Source organism: Bicyclus anynana, chromosome 3 (genome assembly GCF_947172395.1).
Source record: "Bicyclus anynana chromosome 3, ilBicAnyn1.1, whole genome shotgun sequence".
Lineage (NCBI taxonomy): Eukaryota > Metazoa > Arthropoda > Insecta > Lepidoptera > Nymphalidae > Bicyclus > Bicyclus anynana.
The window spans coordinates 7,363,910-7,386,374 of record NC_069085.1 but is presented as its reverse complement, the minus strand read 5'-3'; the positions used below and the strand labels follow the sequence as shown (position 1 = coordinate 7,386,374).

At 34.2% G+C, this 22,465-nt stretch overlaps 1 protein-coding gene and 1 long non-coding RNA gene across 4 annotated transcripts in view; one reads left to right on the top strand and one right to left on the bottom strand.

Moving 5' to 3' along the window:
- Positions 1-22,465, bottom strand: part of LOC112050059 (putative leucine-rich repeat-containing protein DDB_G0290503) — a 51,279-nt gene that overhangs the window by 13,427 nt on the left and 15,387 nt on the right. For all 3 annotated transcript variants that reach the window (XM_024088188.2, XM_024088189.2, XM_024088187.2), the window contains exons 2-7: positions 7,535-7,895; positions 5,128-5,288; positions 3,523-4,559; positions 2,956-3,053; positions 2,055-2,152; positions 69-195 (exon numbers count right to left, since the gene is read on the bottom strand). In XM_024088188.2, coding sequence (XP_023943956.2) covers positions 69-195; positions 2,055-2,152; positions 2,956-3,053; positions 3,523-4,559; positions 5,128-5,288; positions 7,535-7,889 — 1,876 coding nt within the window. In that variant the 5' untranslated portion in view covers positions 7,890-7,895. The remainder of the gene's footprint in view (positions 1-68; positions 196-2,054; positions 2,153-2,955; positions 3,054-3,522; positions 4,560-5,127; positions 5,289-7,534; positions 7,896-22,465) is intronic.
- On the top strand, positions 5,922-20,103 carry LOC128199833 (uncharacterized). Its single transcript, XR_008252361.1, has 2 exons — positions 5,922-6,064; positions 19,635-20,103. It is a non-coding gene; the product is annotated as an uncharacterized LOC128199833 (long non-coding RNA).

The following is a 22,465-nucleotide window of genomic DNA, read 5'->3' as shown; positions in this document are numbered from 1 at the left end:
GTATTCAATTGACTGACTAATGTTACCACATTATGACTGCAGCATTTATACTATTACATATAACTAACCATTTTGCAGTCTGGAGTGTAAACTGGGTTTCTTCCCCGGACGGTCAATGTGACCTAAGCTGTAATACTCCTCAGTATCAACGCCCATAGCTAACCGTTTCCTAATCTCTTCTCTGTCATTGCGTTTCTGAAAAGCAACATAATTACTTTATTGAATTGATAAAATTTTTACAGAAAATATAGCTGTTCCACAAACAGCGAATGTGGAAATGTGAATAAAATATTTTAGATTTTAGTCCTCAGTACATTAAAAACAATCCCAAACTTAATTCACAGTAAATTAAAATGACAGCAGAACCATGTACCCTCTACCTTAATAACAAAGAATTAATTAGATTTTTTAGTTGTGCAGCCACAAATTCCACATTCGCGGTTTGAATATCGAACGACAATTTTAACAGTTAATAACAGCTTCACACTTTTTTATCATATGGCGTATTGTCTACAGTGGTAACGATCCTTGTGAATTTGTCTAAAATGTTAGGGTTGTTGTCACAGAGATTTGGCCACTCAATTTCTGTCTGAGCGCATTCACCAGTACCCACAGCGCGAGGGCTTAAAGACATATTATCATTATAGTAATTAGGAACCGACAAATCTGTTGCATTGGTAGCACTTGGCTTCAAAAATTTCGTTTTAAAATTTTGTAAACTCTTTTTAAACCCAGACTTTTCTTTCTCCGCATTAGGATTTATTTCATCGCAGGTCTTGCTAAATCTTCGTTTTATATTCGTTATTAAACCTTCGAACATCTTAATACTAATCAGTCTTTAATTTTGGCAATAAAATAAATGGCACACGTTTTCGTAATAAATAAAAAACTAAGGTAAACAAAAAACTTAATGCTATCCTGTCATTCCTGTCATTATTTGACATTTAGGCCAAGGACAAATACAGCTGTTCTATTTTACTCTTTATTTAATCAATACTTTATGGTATAATAGGGTTGTGCTAACTCCGAAAAAGATAAAAATATAAAAGTACTTACGAGGCAGCAAACATTATCGACTGATTCGTGGTTATCATACGTAATTGTATATAAATCTAGGAGAAACCTCGTATCCTTTTTATAATGTCTTTGTTCTGAATTAAAATACGGCATCGACGCCATTACGCTTATTTTGGTTTAATGCACAACTTTGTAAGAAACTCAACAAAACACGCGTCAAGCTGTCTGCTCAGCTATTAAGGTATGGGAATGAATACAAAAAAAACATTAAGTTGCAAACGCTGAATGGCAGTCTGGCTCTGCCTACACTATTGAATCACTGTAGAAAGCTAATCTGAGTAGCAAACTACCAATGCAGCTATTGGTAATTTTAACTGTTAATGTTATTCATGGGTTGCAACTTGCAGTAGACGTGGATAAAATGTGAAAGTAGGTACCTATATAGGTATACCGTTACTTCAACGAGCGCCAATTTTAAAGCCCTAAAGTACTTACCGAGTCATAATACCTACGTATTTGATAAAAATGAAACTATAACTATATCTATTGTTTTAAATGAATAATAAAGAATATAAATGTAAGTGTATTCTTAGAACATATATTTGACTTATGTGTTAAACTTGATAGATTTATTTAGATAGGTAGGTAACTCCTTGATGGATTAAGTATTTACCTACCTAGTAATAGGTAACTTATTCAATGAAAATATTAAATATACTATGACTTCGTGCGCCCTTCGGCTATGGCCGAACTAAGGAGGATAATTATGGGCTATAGGCGTGTAACTTGGTAGCCGTAGCTTTCAAGTTACACGTCTGCATTTAACACCATCAAGTTCCTAAGCATACTTAATTGGCTGATAAAATTTATTGAGACTCTCTTGTAGAAAAGAAAAGTTCCTTACGCCAGAACTTCAGAACGCCAGGTCTTGGGACCCGAAGTGACATATGCTAGCCATTAACCTCTGGACAAACGACTCAGTTTTATAGGTAGGTACCTGCACCACGTATCTATTTAGTAGTAACATAAGCACTTACTCGTCTCTCAGCTTCCTTCGCAGCTTTGATATGGTTTTCAATTGCATCCAAATCTAACTTCGGCAAGGCTGTTTCTATATTATACACGTCGAAGCTGTCTGAAATATTATTAATATTCTGTTACAAAACTGAAAAATTAGGTCTTGCATTTATTAGTGAAGCTTCATTTTCGGCTTGGGTATTAATGTTTCTACATAAAACTAATACAACCAAGTTGCACGCTTAGACAATCTCTGGTGGCTAATTTGAAGACTAACTTAACTAACCCGTGCTACAGACGTGCAGTTTTACCTAAAAATTCGAACTGTTTAGTTAAATATATGTGTAGACTGTAGTGTCCGTCAGCTTTAATTAATGTACTCGTACGTGCAGTTTTTTGTAATGATTTGCTTTTATTCGTTTCTGAAATTTCAATTTGGTAGATAAAACTGTATACTTAAACTGTGCAGTTAAAACCGTACTGTTCAAACTGTATAATTAAAACTGCGTAGTTAAAATTGAACGTCTATAGCTGATGTAATTTAAGTTATCTACTCTTCAAAATATACCTACAAATACTGACGTGATAACGCCTGCAAAAAAATAGTTAGCAACTGATAAAATTTGCATGTTCAGAATATATTTATGCTTTACTACAACATTGATTATCTCTTGCTTTTCATGAATACTAACTCTACTATTCTATATAGTAGTATATATATACTACCCTTTTAGTAGTATATATATACTATATATATCTACTACTAAAAGGGAATATAGATATAGGGAAGGTAGATGAGTAATTGATTTCCTTGCATCACAGAATGTACCTAAGCGACGTAAGAAATAATTAATTAATAGTAACTAGCTACTTAACTGAATTATTTTATTCTGAAAATCGTGTTATTACAGATATACATACCAAAATCTGGTTCCTTTTGAGCGATATTTTTACGGACGGATGCAATATTTTGAGCTTTTGAAAATGCTTTTGCCACACTGTGACGAACTTTTGGATCACTGAAACGTAAGCAATAACTTCAATGTGGCAAGATGGCGTTGTTAATAAAATAATCAGGATAGATAAATTAAAAATAAAAGAAACTACCTAGCACAGCTAATACTATTATTATAATTATAACTAGCGGACGCCCGCGACTTCGTCCGCGTGAAACTCGATGTAAACTTTCAACTACCTTTTCCTGAATTTTCTTTGCTATAAACCTTACTGAGCCCGAGACCTTTCCAACGAATGCAAAACCGTGGAAATCTGTTCGTGCGTTCTGGAGTTATAGCGTCAGGAAGGAAAACCCGACTTATTTTTATATAGTAGAGAAATAATACTAATATGTATTTCCGGGACTAGTTATAAGTAATTATTACTATAATTATATAATTACTCATTTAAAATATCTTAGTATGAAGTTTATATCATATAACAATTTGTCTGTTATTTTGAGCTTATCAATCGCATTATCAAAATACTTACATAAATGATTTAATCGAACGCTGATGATTTGTGGACATAAACTTATCTTGTGTATTTCTCTTGAGATTGTCTTGCTTTATAGATAAACTACTTGTACTTTGAATAGTATTTAACAATCCTGCACCTACATTGTTAGAGTTGCTATCGGTCACAAGTTCTTTTTTATTCTCAATCCATAATTTATCTCGTTCGCGCATTTCATTTAACTTTGGTATTATTTTTCTTAATTCGGTACTTAATTGTTTAATCGTATTTTCAACATTATTACTTAACTGTTCTGTGTTATATTCTTCCTCATAAATATTGATTTCATCTTTACCGTCTGATAATATTGCATCTTTTATTTTATTATCAATATTATTTTCAATTAATAAAAATGTTGGCCTGCTTATATTCATTTCTGTCCTTGTGTTACTTTCATTTTGTTTATTCATATCCGTGACATCTTCCATTTCATGGTCATTTATATGATCTGACTCTACATCATATATAATGCTACCATCATTTTCCACTAGTTTTTTGATAACATGATTAACGACTTCGCTTATATTATTAATAGTGTTTTCTATTGGTTTAGAAAAATTTTCTTTTATATCATTCCTTAAGTCTTCAAGATCATCTTCTATATTTATATTATAATTTAGTAATTGCTTTATTTCATCTTCTATTTCTTTGTTAAAGTCACCTATAATATCCTTGGTGTGAAAATTGTTCTCAATATCAATAGCTGAACAATTCAAATCATAGTTAACTGAATCAATATTGTTGTTATTTTGGGAGATCGTTTTTAAAAGATCTGGCATATCATCATTATTAGATTTTATATCAGATTTATTCATTTCTAAAAACGAAATATTTTTCAATTTTGTATCTGTCTTGCATTCATCAAAATGTTTGTTGTTGTTAATGTATTTAAATTCATCATCCGCGACATTTCGGTTAAAATTACACGTGGAATCACTTATTTCGACGTCCAAATCCTCGTCCGTCATTTCATTTTCCGAATTGTAGCAAGATCCAATGTTTGAAGAATACTCCTGTAAGGAAACAAAATTACATTATGACTAGGTACTTATATAAATGCACTTTTTTCTAAATACCGATTTAAAATACTTAAAAAAATAGCATTAAAAATACCCAAGATGTTATAAGTGACTTACCTATACCTATTCGTACACATCAAAGTGTTATTCATAACAAATTTCAGAAAATCTGTAGGTACCTAATCTGCAGATATACTACTGTATGTAGGTAAGTGTAAACTTGGACACCCTTTTGATCCCACCTAGACGGATTTGATAGAGGTTTCAACCTCTATTTAAACAAAACAATAATAAACATCGTCAGATTCATTCGGGCCGTTTTATAAATAAAACATTAGTTAATTTTCGTGTGTAGATATGTATCGTCGAGCGTTCAACCCATGTATGTAGGCGAAACGACTTCTCAAATACGTAATAGGTATATAACTACAACGCCGGAAAAGAGCACTACCTACAAAGTTATGTTTAGCGTTGCTGGGGCTTCTGTTTTTTTACCCAGGTGTTGTGTGTTAGTTACACTTTGAAGGTTTCTATTAATTTTATTATTAAGGCTTGTTTATACCTGTAACGTATGTGCTAAGTGTTGAAAGCCAGGGTAGTTTGGATTCACAATTCCTCTGGGTACAGGATGGACACTTTTTTCAGACATTTCATCTGAGTCAGATATCTCGAACGCACGTTCTTCGTCTGCTGGCGTTGAGTTCGTGGAATCATTTGCTTTGTCTGCAATTAAAGAAATGCATGGTACAGTCAATGACCATGTGTAACATCTCTATTCGTGTCGTAATTACTAGTATCTATTTAAACTTACCTAGTATTTAGATATAATATATTCTGTTTTGTCATTCAGTCCAATGCATATTTAATCAAACGACGAATTAGAATAACCCATGATGGGTTTATTTAGTATTTTATATTTTTCTAAATTGATTTAGGTCTGATCTGGTGGACGGAATCTTTCGTGGCTAGTTAAACTAAGCACCCAACCAGAAAAGGGGAATGCCCACTGGCTCATACAACGTCGGCCCAGGGAACCCGGGTATACTATATGGAAATGATAATACGATGTATAAACAAGGATCTGGTTAAATAATTGGTATAATAAAAGTATGTAGCTTAAAGAAAAATGCATTTTTACATTACTCTTCTAGGGAAAAATGTTCGCCGGTGTACCAAAGCGGCGAAGTAACATTTGAAGCTGTTGTAACGCTATAACTATAAAATAAGGCAGTGGTTTGCACTGAGCCTATGGATCCGCGCGCTAGATACCTATTTATAATAACTGAACGCACTCGCGCACAGTAAATACGATTTCGCACGAATCTTTTACTTCGGCTGCACTCGGGAGGAGCGACGCTAACCGACCGCACATAAAGTGCGAGGCATTCTTATACCTGCGTCAGGTGCCGAACGTTGTGACGTTACGTCAGTGCCAAGTAAATAATTAACTTTCGTTGGTGTTGGCCTCCTGAGCTCGAAACCTAGGGAAACCCGCTGGGGTGAGTTCCTATTAAACTTACTAACTTAGCTATTGTAAGGCTGTTCGGTGCTCTGTAGTGTCTGTCTCAGTCGCTGGACTTGGACAGGTACTACGTGGCAAGACGGAGGGCACGCTCTAATGCCTCTCTTGCTCTGGGGTTCTAGGTTCTCGCCTTCTACGCCTTCTACGCCTTCTGCGCCGTCTTCGCCTTCATCGCCTTCTTCATCTTCCATCCATCTGGTTCCTTCACCAGCGTACGCCAAAGCCTAATACTTACGGACCCTGGAGCGGGAACCAGACTACTACCTACGTTCAGGCCAGTGACAACTTGTTATAAGTTACCTGACGGTGTAAGGCGAGTTTGAAAAAGTAAAGTCTGAACCTTGATTTATAACTTGCGAGTTTCATTTGTATACCTACCTACATCTACCTGTGGCGGGCATAGCCCACTGCCACACTGTATTAATATTTTTTGTAATGTTTTTTTTCTGTTACCAACAAGCTCAACAAACAAGATAACGAACAACAAACCAATCATAAGTCTACAAAAATTTCGTAAAACTCAGGCTGTATGGTCAACGATCTTAGCTTGTCCCCGTTGTGGACAAATTAAAGATGAATTAAAAATCTCGTAAAACTTTGTAGCAAACTTTTTTTGATAAAGCAATGATTTCACTATTAAAGTAGAATTATAAAGGTTTTGTTGATGAAAGTAAATTGCCGCTGCCGGGTAGTTAGGGTAGGCCTGGGCCGGGGATGGGCATTCCCTTTTAAACCCTCGTGACAGAGAGCCGGACGGACAGACAGCGGAGTCTTAGTAATAGGGTCCCGTTTTACCCTTAGGGTACGGAATCCTAAATAATAATCTTCTACTCTACACGATAAACATCCAAGTCGACACATGGCTGGGAAATTGTTTTTGAACAACAAAGGCGTCCGTATGTTCAGCTTTCATTTGGCTGATCAGCAAAAGCGAATGTTAATCCGACTGTTAACGCTAAAGCCGAACCGGGAATATTAATTTCCACGTTTCATTTCCAAACCGACCGTGTATGTACCTTTATACGGTACATTTAGTATTTCTTTAGTATTTAATATACAATGTAATAATATCGATTCGGTAAAGGTCCTTTATCAACTTTATGTTATAAAGAACTAATCTTTCATTATTTTTTTTATTATTGAGCAAGAATACAATAAGGAACTTAAGCAAACTTATCCTATTAACTATACTAATCTTACGTAGAATGGTGACAAGAATACTGGCTGCATTTCCGCGCTGGACAGCCAGGCTGATTGATCCTTTGCTTAAAAAATGAGCCAGCCCTTCTGTCACCAGTCGATGCAACTAGCCGCGGTGAAATTCGGTAGACTAATCTTAATATTTTAAAAATTTAAATAGGTAGGTTAGGTATAAAAGTTATTGCTTCATAATCGTCATTGATGATGGTCCATCTAGTGGGGGGTCTACCAACAATTTATTGCTTACCTATGCAGTTTTCATCCCAATTCACATCTGTCGGCTGGTTAGAGTTCTGATTTTCATTTTCTCTGAGTCTTGTTATTAGATTCTGGTTGTTCAATCTATATTGTTTGTTGCATATTTTAATCTCGTAATTCTCCTCTGACGTGGTTTTGGATAGTACATTCACAGTTTCGTTAAAGAGAGTGTCGTTAGTTAGTATATTATTGTTTGTAAATTGGATGTTATCCTCTTCGTCTGTGTTTGTGATGATGCTGTTGTTCTGAGACGCGAAGTAGCGTCTATTGTTTATATTACGAGATTTAACGTTGGAACTGTTCAACACTACATTTCCGTTGTCAGTGGTGCTTGGAATCCTCATGATTACCTGTAATAAAGATTATATACAATTAAACTTTTTTATCATCTTATGCATATTTTCTGAAGACATATAAAATTAACTTTTAAACAAATAAATAACGGATGATCAGCAACGAATATATTTCTTACTTATACCCAATGATGTTAAATACTGTTAGATGTTTTACTAAGTCATGAAAAATGAGGCGCACAAAAAAGGAAATTTCCACATCTCAATATTAGTTGTGGTCAACAACGAACGTTATTTAAACAAATAATACCTAAATATTGTCTACAATGTCGAGACGTGTTCAGAAAGTGTAAAATAATATATAAAAATAAATAATGGAATTAAAGACAAGATTGTCCTTGTGTACGTTCAGTTTTGTAGCCTTTTATTCGGATCACTTTTTGCGGTGATTTTGTAGGGATATCCATCAGTCATATCCGATCAGTAGTAGATCAGATAGTATAAAATTGTCATTGCTTATACCCGTATTACGAGTAGATACACCTAATAATATTTGATAATGACAACTTTATTTTCCGACTTTATTTTAATTTACCCCCCACCCCCCCCTGTATTTCCACAAGACTGGGAACTACGCGGGTAACGATAATTACAAGCGGTTAAGTTTTCGTTACTCACCGATAACATCGGTTGCTTGCGTAACTGTAGTAGCCCATGGACTGACATTGTCGTTTATTAACAACCCATGTTCGGCTGGCTCACTTGTTAAACACGAGTCTTCTCTCAGAATGGGGGTTAGGCTTTAGCCCACCTCGCTGGCCAAATGCGGATTGGAGGACTTCACACGTGTAGAGAATTGAGAAAATTCTCATGTATGCAGGTTTCCTCACGATGTTTTTCCATCACAGTTTGAGACACATATTTAATTTCTTAAAATGCAAATAACTGTAAAGTTGGAAGTGCATGTCCCGGACCGGATTCGAACCTACTCCCTCCGAATCGAAGGCAGAGGTTATATCCACTAGGCTATCACGTTTCTTATCCACTAGGCTATAACGCCTCTAGTCACGACGTTGCCGTTGCACTTGGGTAAAATGAGTGGATTCTTATAAAATTTTCATCGTCAGTTTTTTCCGCTTAGCTGAGTATTATTATGAGCTCCACTAAGATTTATCTCACTTAAGCTTTAGTTTACCTACTACTCTTTGGATTAGATTTATCTTTGAAAGAAATATAAAGTTTCATCTAGGTAGGTACCGACATACCTACATTGAAAGAAACGGTTTTCTATCGTCACCATGTGTTTGCTGTTTTATTTTAACTACACACTATATTTTTTTCAATATGACTAATGGTTTCAGAGATTAGCACGCTCAAGCAAACAAACTAACGTGATGCATAATGAAAACATTATATATTATCTCGAAGATGATATTTTTGGAAATTGCAACAAATTAGAGGAAATTTGTCTGAACGTCTGTTGTTTGAAGTCGCGAGCGACTCGAAGTCTGTCGATAAGTTGTTTAATAGGTAGGTACGAGTAATAATTAATCAAAGAATACCAGCTACCTGCTAGACAAACTAACAAAGTTCTATAAATTCCCATTAAATTATTATAAGTAGGCCACATGATCATCATTAGGTACACTGTTACACACTATGTACCTACTAAAGTAGAATAAAATCGATCAATAACTATTATATACTTACCTACTTTTATGTCGTGGGGTAAGTCTTACCCACGACCCGAAAAAGAAAATAACAATGAATACAAAGCAAGAAATTAAAACGGTCAAGGTTAAGTTGAGGTTCGTGCAATGAAAAGTTAGAACTTTTATGTGTATAATGTTAACAAAATGTTTTTAGAGAATCATGTTATACCTACCTACTTACTTATTGAAAATCTTTCGTTTGTTCGTTCTAACAATTTTTCAATATAATATGTATGCCATAACGTACCTTATTATAGCGCATCCTACGACCTCGAGTATTTCACAGATATATGAAGATTTCAAATATGAAAAGAAAGAATAATGACAAAGATGCATGAAGGCAAATAGATGGACAAGGTGTAAAATTTAGCCCATTATAACTATTTATTTAATTATTAAAACAGTTTAAAATTAAAACACTAAGTTTACTGTCAGTTCTATTCTGCAAAATTTAGATGCCGTATCAGTACCTAGTAAAGACGCCACAAACAGACAGACAGACAGACAGACATAACATATACTTACTTTATATAGAGGTAAAGCTTGTAGTGTTGAAAATTCTTTTACCAATAGAAAACCACGTTATTTCCGAAAATCATAGGCCATGATTTATACCCATATTCTCACGGAAACGGGAATCACGCGGGTGAAACCGCGGGTCTGTGACTAGTAACATAAAGCGCTTGTACAGTAAACCTATACAGTACAGTAAACTATTTAATTATTCGAAATAAACCCCTAAAGTTTTAGCGCTGACCTCACATAGAGATACCGATATTAAATAAAAGACCACACCTAGACCCTAGTCGATCTAGCCTGGTTTAGTTTAATGTCGTAAAAGCAAAGCATGTAATGGCTTTTAGTTTGTCGTAAAATCGTCTGTTATTATAGGTTTTATGCTAAAAGTGTGGGGCTTTATTCAGGATGGAGCACATATTGTAATCGGTACATAGAGGCACATTACAGCCGACCCCAATCCTTATTATGGCGGATAAGCCTTCCGAAACTTCGGTAGTATGAGATAGGTAGGTAAGTAAGTACGTAGATATTACATTGGGTAAAAATGTAACAAGATCTTGAGAATAATAATAATTTGTACTTATATAAACCAAAATTTCGCCGTAATTCAATTGTTACAACCACTTTGTGACTATTTAATTACTAACTAGATGACATCGACTGTCAGTATTAACATAAACAATGAATATATTATTTGATTAATTAAATATAAATAAAAATATAGTACCGACGTAGGTACACGCAATTTCCAAATCAGGAGTAGGTACAATGGACTTGTTTCTTTAACTGGTTTTATTTATTTTTTTAATTCTCTCTAACTCTTCTCTCTTCTAATATATAAAATTGCAGTGTTTGTTATCTTCTTCGAAACGGTTGAACCGATTTTTATGAAATTTTGTGTGCGATATGCACAAAATTTCATAAAAAAAGGGTAGGTGAGAATCAATCTACATTTTTCATACGCCTAAGTAATGTATTTTTTTATATTATACGGCAAAACAACGTCTGCCGGGTCAGGTAGTATATCCATATAACTATTCTATATGTACTTGTTTTATCAAACTCCTAAACCACTGAACTGATTTACATTTTATGCTTTTGTTATTTGAATGCCAAAGTTAAGACACTTCAACTCTTTTGTACAACCTCTACCTAATGGGTCAGTTAGTTAATATGAGCATGTATGTGGTTGTCCTGTATGTAATGTATTTGATTACTTTTTACTTTAGTTTAATTTGTATAGGGAAGATAACGTAATTAAAACATACAAAGCTACGTCCTTTAATAAAAATACGCTACAGTCCAAAGTAATAAAAGAGTATTAAGCCTATACGGGCACCCGGCGAATGCCCTATATTCTCATTTGCTTTTGATAGGGGATCTATATTAAACTTTCAATGATACATTTGTAGCATAAGTACCTACGCGTGGGTAGGTATGGAGGAGGAAGGTTTTAATAAGACAAAATGGAGAAACAGTGGAAATTCTCTCTGTAATTGCAGAAATAGCTTTTGCTATAAATAAATCTGAATTCTCTAGGAACTACATTCCGGTTTTAACTTTTCGCTTCTAAGTAGTAGGTAGGTACCTTATTCACCGCTTTCAAAGAATTTTTACTCGAACGCGTGCCTCTACGAGTTTTGTCCCTGGAGGTAACTGAATTGATGCCGTAAGAACGTGACAGGAGAGGCGGAGAAGGATAACATTTGAATTAAATTTTAAGGATACTTTGTGACTTTTTTGTTTATAATGGAAACATTTTGTCTATTAGAGCGAGAGCCTATGATGGACATAGTACCTACTCGTAGGTATAAGTAGCAGTAGCGAAGGATGGAATTTTCAATTTTGACGAAGGTAAGCCGTTCCAAAGAAAAAGAAAATCATACCGCTTGATACAAACTCCGATTTCTCATTAATCCATCATCATTAACCCGTATTCGGCGCACTGCTAAGCTCAAGTCTCCTGTAGTTTGTTTAGCTAAGAGGGACCTTGAAAATTACGGGAAAAATATCAAAGAAATTTGATTCATAATTACAATACAAATAAGCTTAACGAACGGTCACCCAAGTAATATGTGCAAGAAACAAAGATATTCGTTATATTAAAACCCGTGACGAAATGGCCGCAGTAGCGTAAATAGTAGCTCCATAAAAAGGCCGTTTTAGGCGAAAGAACTCCAAAACTTTTTTATTATACAAATAGCGATTGTTGAACTCTACTTGGCCGCATTCAATTGCTGATTTCTCATAGGATTAAGAATTTTCTCCACAGTGTATATAAATAGGACCCTACGTCCAGCGGCGTGCATAAGGTTGTTGAACATGGGAAAATCTTCATTTAATAATCATTAAGAAGACAACACTTAGGGTATGCAGTACTTTAATGCATGTATGGAGAGCACGCTACTGCCTACGTCTGCAGGGACTACTAATTGTAATATATTTATACGCAAAGGTGACCAGGGTAAACGTAACAATTATCAAAAAAAATATATAAATTCTAACCAGCCCCCAAGTGGCACGTCGATTCTCTTTCTACGATCGCTAACGCTTCGAAAACTAGAAAGATGTATGGGAATGGCATTTGCTATCGACAGGTTACGTGATCAAGATCGGTCAATCCCATACATTTTTCTAGTTTTCGAAGCGTTAGCGATCGTAGAAAGAGAATTGACATATAACTTGACTAGAGGGGCAGTAGGTACATGTGATAGATTGGTCTGTTAGCTACATCTTAAAACCAACTTACTCACTTGACATTATCATGAATTAACAGTTTTATTAAGAAAGCGTATATAAAATGAATCAAAAACAAAACAGATATTCTCGGGTTCCTGTAGAAGAAAGATAATTTTAAAATTAAAGCGTAAATAGATTAAGATAAATATTGTAAAAAATATAGTATTTAACTAATAAGTACGTTATAAAAATTGCTAATTGTATGTTCCATGCTACAAAAAGTAGTAATTTACGTAACTCCTATAGCCCCATACATTACTAACATTTTACCGCGAAAAAAAAAGCCTTTACTGCACACAATTTAAATATTTGAAAAGGTAAGTTAGCTCTTTGACATATTTGGTAATCTCTTACTAATGAAATGTACGTAATTGGTGGTTGAACGAAATAACACTAATAGTACAGCAGGCACTGGCGTAGTTCAGCGAATTGCACATGGCTGGCTGCCAGAGAATTGATTTTTTGCTTAGAGACGGCGCCCTAGAACTCATCCATTTATTAAGAACATCCTTTTTTCCTGGCAAAATAAAACTCCCCTTCCACATACGTAAAGCAATAAAATAACAGGCGTGTAAGCGGCTTCCCTCGCGTGTCGTAAGTTGACTTTATTGTAATAGACTTAAGTATGTATGTATGCTTTGTATGTTTTATCATTACGTCATACGCCATACTACCTACGCTGCCGACGGTTTGATATGAAACCAATCATGGTAAGATATACTAATAATATAAATGCATAAGTAAGTCTGTCTGTCTGTCTGTCTGTTACCTTTTCACGGTTGAACTGATCAAGATGAATTTTAGTAAATGGGAGCTTAGAGCAAAACATAGGGTACTTATTAACCCTAAAATAAAAATAGAAGGGGTGAAATAGGGGTTGAAAGTTACAGTTACATTGTTTAAATTATGTTCATAAATCATAAAAACATACGAAATATAATGTGATTCAAAGATTTTTAAAATTTAACCCTTAAAGTGGTGAAATAGGTTTTCAAAGTTTACATTAATTTTCAAGCGGACTAAGTCGCGGGCGTCCGCTAGTATATTATATTTCTCCAAGATATTTTGCAATAAGAAACTTTAACAATCCTAATATATACAAATCATGATATATACTCGTATGGTGGCTAGAAAATTGGCTGCAATATTGCATTTTATTTTAATCAGGATCTACGATTGGGCACAGTATCTTTACTCTGGATTGGGTAAGTATCTATTAGGTAATAGGTAGTTGATTGTGTTGATTAATAGAATTGTGTTCTTATTGTATCTTTTTCAAAGCTAACTAAAGTGCAGACTACTGAAAAAAATAAGTATTTTTCACTTTACACATTCTTTCTAAACGTTCTGGCCTACCTAATTTTGTGTATTTACCTATTTTTTATATCACAAAAAGCTAAGCAGCAGGCAAAAAAGTCTAATAATGTAATTTTCCATTAGAATTGTTGTTGGTACGGTCTAAAGCCTTTGTTCACTCAAAGCAAACCATTGTAGTTAGTACCCGCAGTTTTGAATAAACACAATCAGCCCTTTGCTAGTCGAAGTTTATGAAAACACTACCAAGCTTGTATATTGGTAGGTATATACATACATTTACATATATTTCATATTACCTACTCCTGCTACACTACTCGTACATCATTATTATTATTATATTTCTCAGCTTCACTCGACCCGATTTTATATTAACATATTATAGTATAATCCTATGCTACAGCCAATGACACAGTTTTGTAAAGTTAATAGAAATTTTTCAAAATATCACCATGGCAACCCAAACACGACCCCCGCGCGGCCATAGGTCGCCATCTTCATTCTGTGTTTCTGTGTTCAAGCCTAGACACGCTAATTCAAATAAAAATAACTTTAATCGTGGAAATCTTAGAATTTATAAAATTAAAATAAAATTATCATAGTTAGTCATGCCAAAAGGCAAACGTAAACGTAAAAGTAATAAAAATATGAAGATATTTGGAAAAAAATACGGAAAATCGAGGCAAGACTCGATAGGTCAACGCGGCATCGAACCGTATCTAGCCTTAGATACGAGTAGATAGAGGGAATTAGAGATTGTACCCACAAAGTTGCTTCAATAAGGTTTGGAGGGCTAAGAGTGATGTAAATATAATAAATAAATAAATATACTTACAAAATACAAACATCACTACTTAACACCAAGTTACTGTAACTTAGAAGGCGGATTTTATCATTTCTGTATATTTACAAACTACATATAAATACTTAAAATGTATAAACACACCCAGACACTGTAAAACAACATCACACAAATATATGCAGTTGTGGGAATCGAACCCACGGTCGTAGATGCAGAAAGCAGGGTCAGTGCCTACTGCACCACACGGCCGTTAAATGATAATATTTGACTCTATAATGATCACTATCAGATGTTAATGATAATGATAGGGCTGACGGCTTAACGTGCTCTTCGAAGCAAAAGGTGTAACACCATCAACCTAACTAACTCTAGGCTGCTAGTGAAATTTTCTTGGAAGAAAGAAAGCTCAATATTTTACTGACCAACCCCAGAACTCCAACTTAGAACCTCATGGCCCTACGTCACTCAGATAATTCATTGGACCAGTGACGCAGTACCTACTCGTACTTAATAAGCAATGAAGGACAGCTATTTTACTTAGTATTTATACATATATAATATTTACTTTTAGTTCGTAATGTAATATTAAGTACCCTGGAAATTTATAACACCCTTTACGTAATGTTTAATTAAAATCCTGTTTAAATAATTAGAATTTAGATATATATTAATTACAAGCTGACCTGGCACACGTTGTTTTGCCTTCAAAAATGAATAAAAATCTATTCTCAGATCTACCGAATATAACTTAAATATATAACTAATACTAATCAGGGCCCCGCGGTTTCACCTGCGTAGTTTCTGTTCCTATGAGAATACGGGGATAAAATATAGCGTAAAGCCTAGTGCCTAAAATAACGTGGCTTTCTAGTAGTAAAAGAATTTTCAAAATCGGTTCAGTAGATCCAGAGTATATTCCCTGCAATACCACAAACTTTATCTTTTTTATAATAAAAGTATAGATATACTCGTAGATATACCGAATAAAACTGATATAAAACTTCATCAGAATCAGTCAAGCCGTTTCACAGGAGTATGACAACGTATACTCTACGACACGAGAATTTTTTTATATAAGATTATTTTAGGTACAGATTCGACAGGATAGTTCCAGGCCTATAGATATAATTTATGTAATAAACATGTAAACCCTTTTAATAAAGCCACTCAGCACACCCACACACATTTTTCTCACACTCATAAATAGAATGGCGGAAAATAAGAAAATAAGTTTGCCTTTTGCTTACCTACTTTATTGTTATGCAATGAAGTAAAAGAAAAACAACTATTGGAAAAAAATAAGTATTAGCTAATAGGTATATTTAGAAATTGTCACTTGCTTTACACTACATACGCTTATGGGTATATCTATAATAGTATAGTGTCTTGAGAATTTTCATGACGTCAGCACCCAAATATAGCTCGCTCTGACTAGAAAATAATATAATACTTCTGAGTATACGTCGCCGGTCAGTTAACGCCCACCTAAAAGATAGACAATTGACGTCAGCTCTGAATAAAAGGCAAAGTTCCAGTGTCGTAGTCTGCGCCTACTATATAGTATATACCTACAATCAATGATATTAAATACTGTAGGATGTGTTACTAGCGCATGTACTCGCTCAAAAGAGAAAATTTCTAGTCAACTCAATGTTAGTTGTGGTCAACAATGAACGTTATTTAATATATAAATAACGTCGACCGCACCGCCAAGCGATTTAGCGTTCCGGTACGATGTCGTGTAGAAACCGAAAAGGGATGTGGATTTTCATCCTCCTCATAACAAGTTAGCCCGCTTCCATCTTAGACTGTATCATCACTCACCACCAGGTGAGATTGTAGTCAAGGGCTAACTATTAAAAAATAAAAAAAAAGTTATCACTTCAAAGGTCGTTATATTATAATTATATGCAACACCATGGCGTCTAACGTTTTCGCTCCCAATAAAATATTCAGCAAGTGACCTTACTGATAACTACCATATAAATCGATTTCAAGACCGTTTATTCGATATAGTATAAAGAAAATGAATTTTCTATGAAAATTTATTTGTCAGGTATAGTACTATACAGTATTTACCTAATACTTGAGGAACTCTACCGTGAAGTTTATTTATTAGGGAAAGATTTGGAATTTTTAAAATTTCACTTAATGGATTTTTTCCATTAAGTGTGATTCCATTTCTATGAGATCGTAATATTGTTATGCTGATGAGACACCCTTTTAGAAAAAGATTAGATTGACCCTCCCTCGAAGATATTTAGTTAGTATTTATTCAACGTCTTTCAGAAAATGGCTCACAAATGTGCGTAAAAAGAGATGAGAAATTCGGAGCGAAAAAATAACTATGTCTGAAATTACTACTTAATACCTAATATCCGAGCGAACGAGCTCGAGCCGACGCTCAAAATAAGATTTTCCCTAGATTGTAAATCAATTGAAACCTTTGAACCGTGAATTTCGAAATTTCGTTAGAGAAGATGAATTTAATAAAATGAAAAATATTTTTAAGTTAAACGGTTTTATGACGTAGTTAATGATAATAGAAAGTAACTCATTTGCACAAAATTGATTAGTATATTTTCAAGCAAAATTCGTCCAAAATAAATAAGTAAAAAATACTTTAAAACGACTGCATGTTCCGGTTTAATTTCAAATTGTAGAAACCTCTAAAGTCACACTATATATTTGGAAAAGATATTATTGTTTTGTTCGCTTTGTTCTTTACTTTAATAATGTAACAAGCTAACAAAAGGCCTTCGAATGAAGTAATTTCCCTATATAATTGTTAATTGTGCGGCGTAACCGCCTTTGTTTAGTGTAGTCAATTTAGGCGCAAAGCGAAGCCTCCGTGCCCTTAGCTCTGAACAAACAAAATTAATTTGCTAAGTTTATTAAGTGTATTCTCTCTAATATACTACTAAACGTACTTTCCTTATATGAGAATGTAGCATTTAATTTTACATACTTACTCGTAGTAGATTACAGTGTTAAATAGATTTTTCTTTATTTTATCATATGTATAATACGTTCTGAATGATAAAACGAGATGAGATCTGTATCAATGTATATCTATGGGCACGTTACATTATATATTTTTTTAAATCATCTAATGGATCTTAAAATTTCGTCTCTCTCAATGGTGTCGTCGAACTTTTCTGAAATATCTCGACTGATTTTAATTGTTTTATTGTATATTTGATGGATACATTGGTATATGAGAAGAAATCGTAAAGAAGGTATTTTGTAGCGTCATGTAACAGGTACCATATTAAAAAAAAAATATAATAAGGTATCTTAATAGACGGGCCGACTTATTTTCGCATTTGTAATACTAAGCACCTTTTCACGGCTAAACGGCTGAACCGATCAAGATGAATTTTGGTATAATGGTAAATGGGACCTTGGAGAAAAACATAGGATACTTTTTGACCCTGAAATAAAAATAGAAGGCGGTGAAATAGGGGTTGAAAGTTTCTATGGAAAGTCCTTTATTTATAGATTTACACTTTTAAAAAATGGTTCGTAATTCATAAAAACAAAGAAATATAATGTGATTCAAAAAAATTTAAAGTTCAACACCTAAAGTGTGAAATAGGGGTTGAAAGTTTACATTGATTTCCACGCGGACGAAATCGCGGGCGTCCGCTAGTATGCATAATATATACGCAGTTTTCTGATAGTCCTCAGTGAAAGTAAAATACAACGAAAAAGCAATAAGAAGTTTCCCAGTTATTTTACGCTAGACACTTGTTACCCTAAGGACCTTCGCGACAAATATTGACTGTAAGCTGTGTTTGAACACAAATCTATATTTAGTTTCAGAGTAGAAAGGAAATATTAATAACGGACGATAAATCTTTGAGATCAAAACATTAATTGTCGCTTTCTTTTAATTGTAATAAAAGTGTCACACCTACTTGATTGATTTCACTGAAATCCGAGAGAAAAGTTGCTGTTTTTAATACTTGCAAAATATTGCCAAACTAGCCACTTTTCGATAAATATTTTCTTAAATTGAAATATTATAAACATAAAACAATTAAATGAATAATAAAATTAAGCCAAAAAAAGTATAGTCAGATATTGTATTTTGTAATTAATCGAAAATCTTATTACGATATCATTCTTAAATTCCATTTTTATTTCTTTGTTATTCTCATTGGCATAGATAAAATAGATTCAAATGTAGTACCTACTACGTTTTATATTTATCACTTAAAGAGATTCACGACCTAAATGAAACAATTTCAAAAAACATTTAATTTCAGGCATAAAAATCTGCACATCATAAGTACGTGTAGTTTAAAGACATCGTCCTCAACTTCAAAGGAGTGGTGCTAAGTGTCTGTCCTATTAAAAGTTCAAGCGGGATTTGTAGAGTGTCGTAGAAAATCTTAACCCATTTAAAAATTAATGAAATTCTCATTATGAAAATGTAAAATCCTTAAAATATGATACAACATTTTAATTTGTATATTCGTCTAAACTTTCTAATAAAGTAATAAGTAACATTTGAACTCATTGTAATAACAAAAAAAAACCTTAATTAATTTCTACACTGACAGAATTTGTTAATTAAATAAGAGATTGATTATATTTTTTAGAACTCTACAAAAAATTTAAATTACATTGTGTGTCATAAAATCACCTGTGATATCCAAACTATTGAAATTATTATTAACCTTTTATTATTTTTGCCTTTTACAGTGCCGTCCAAATGGCCAGCGACCGAACTCGATGGAGGAGCATTGTAAACCAAACGATGACTCGCCAAGGTGGTCACGATCCTTAGTCTTGAAGGACCGACTAGAGAGAGAGAGAGATTATTTTTGAGTTAGTCAATAAACAAACTTTGTAATAATTTAAATGATTTCATTGGTTAATTAAGTTCAGTAATTCTGTAATAAGATAACCAGCGCATTCAAAACGCAATCGTTATTAAAGATGTTGCATAAAATAGGTAGCTACAAGGTCACGAAATCAAACAATAACTACTTTTAATTGAACTATAAGCTTGAACGGTCCAAAAGTTCGCTTCAGAACAAAATCAATTTAAACCGGTCGAGGCAGCGAGTATTTCGTTGCTGAAAGTATGTTGCAATAGCAATAATGGTTTTAAATGAAACTTGAAATCCAATTTCGTTTTCATATTACATAATAAATGCAATTAACGGTTTTTGACATTGTGTTTTTTCTACTTCTATTATATTGTGTTTCCGATTCTAAAGATTTTGACGGCCTCCGTGGCGCAGCGGTATGCGCAGTGGACTTACAAGACGGAGGTCCTGGGTTCGATCCCCGGCTGAGCTGATTGAGATTTTCTTAATTTGTCCAGGTCTGGCTGGTGGGAGGCTTCGGCCGTGGCTAGTTACCACCCTATCGACAAAGACGTACCGCCGAGCGATTTAGCGTTCCGCTACGATGTCGTCTAGAAACCGAAACGAGTGTGGATTTTCATCCTCCTCCTAACAAGTTAGCCCGCTTCCATCTTAGACTGCATCATCACTTACCATCAGGTGAGATTGTAGTCAAGGGCTAACTTGTACAGAATAAAAAAAAAAGAGTCGAGATACGACTTTTCAAATATTTTCGGTTTTACTTTTATTATAGTCTAGATAATATTAGTATTATGTTAATCGCACGTAGTTTTACCATATTTAGATTGGAGCTAAATAGAAAGAGGCCAAATATTAAAGAAAAAATTATACACCGACATGTCTCATTATACGACATTTATATCCCCAAAAAATGTAGTGCGGGCGTGACATAGCCCGACAATATCGTAGGACATCCAGTTCTTGCTATTTATGCAGGGCATTCCTGCAAATAATTATCATCTATGTAATCCAACAAACTATACACAAATGGGTTTGAAATAACGGCTTTTATATCAAACATTGAGAAGTAAAGAAATAAAACCTTAAATAATGTAAAATGAATAATTTATTTAGCGAAGTATAGTCGATTCTTACGGTAAATAAAAAAAAATATTGTAGGTTTCAGTTTGATGTTAAATTAATAGTGAGGCATGATTCTGAATAGCTTTTCGAGAAAAAAATAAAAGCTCAGTATTTCAGAGCCCGAAGCAGAACTCGAACCCATCAGTAACCTTTGTAGTAACTTAATGCTTATAACTTATATAGAGGTACTAATTACGTAGAACTTATTTTTAGCTAAAAATTAAGAGGCCAAAGTCAGATGTCCTGGTATTTTCTCAAATCATGGTGCCCTGAATCTAGTGGTTATTTACAGCGAGTGAAGATGGCGTGACCCGGTACGCCTTCGCCCTTCCCCTCTCTACATTAATGGCCACTACAATGATGGACAGCTCAAGCATGCTTTCAGCGACGCTGTAAAACTAAACAAGCTTTTAATTTTGTAATGAACTGCTAAATGTGTCCACAATTGATTAACTGTTAGCACTAGTCAACCCATTTTCGGCTCACTGCTGAACTCGAGTCTCATCTTAGAAAGAGAGGGGTTAGGCCAGTAGTCCACCACGCTGGCCCAATGCGGATGGGCAGACTTCACACACGCAAAGAATTAGGAAAATTCTCTACGTGTGTGAAGCACTAGTCACCTTTACATGAGAAATAATACAAAGCCTACTATTGTATGATATACACGGGGAAGTTTGTATATTACTCTTTCATCTAAAAACCACATAAACTGATCTTCAAAATTCTTACACCAATGGAAAGCTACATTATCAGCAAGTAACATAGGCTATTTATCCCGGTATTTCCACATGAACGGGAACTACACGGGTGAAAACGAAAGCAGATAGAATGTGCCCTGTATGAACACATTGTGAAAAATTAAATTATACTAGTATTGTAAATGATTATTTTCGAAAGGCTGAAAAAACTGAAAGAAAGAACAGAGTTACTTTAGACTTAGACTCCGGCGTTCCAGTATGATGTCGTGTAGATTTCATCCTACTCCTAACAAGTTAGCCCATCACTTACCATCAGGTGAGATTGTAGTCAAGGGCTAACTTATAGAAAAAAAATGAAAAAAGAAAGACTCGGTCTTTTGAACCGGTGTAGTAAGTTAAGTACCTAACCGGTGGAGTCAATATGAAAGACAAACTTGGCATTATAAAAGTGTTTGTAAAAAGTGAAGTGAAAGAGGCCTACTTAAATTAAGCGAATTTGATTTAATTTTGTGGAAGTTTTAATTAGTTTATAAACTTAACTAAAGTAAAAGCATTTTATTTTTTCGTATAACTCACAAGAAAATTAAGACTTGCAGAAATACGAGCCAATTAGTGAATACGTAGACGTTAGATGCTTTATGAAAATACAGCCAGCCAGTGTGTACAGAACACTCCAAACGTTTGCTGCAACGTTTAAGCAGTTATTCAGAACAAAACATCGTATAACTACTCGTACGTACTTACATGTACTATACATATAATAATTTGTATCTAGATACTATACGAGTGTATACGTATAATACAAGATGCCCGTCAACATCATCATTATCATCATAAAACAAAACAAACAAATCAAACAGGGCCAGACCTTCTATAAAGA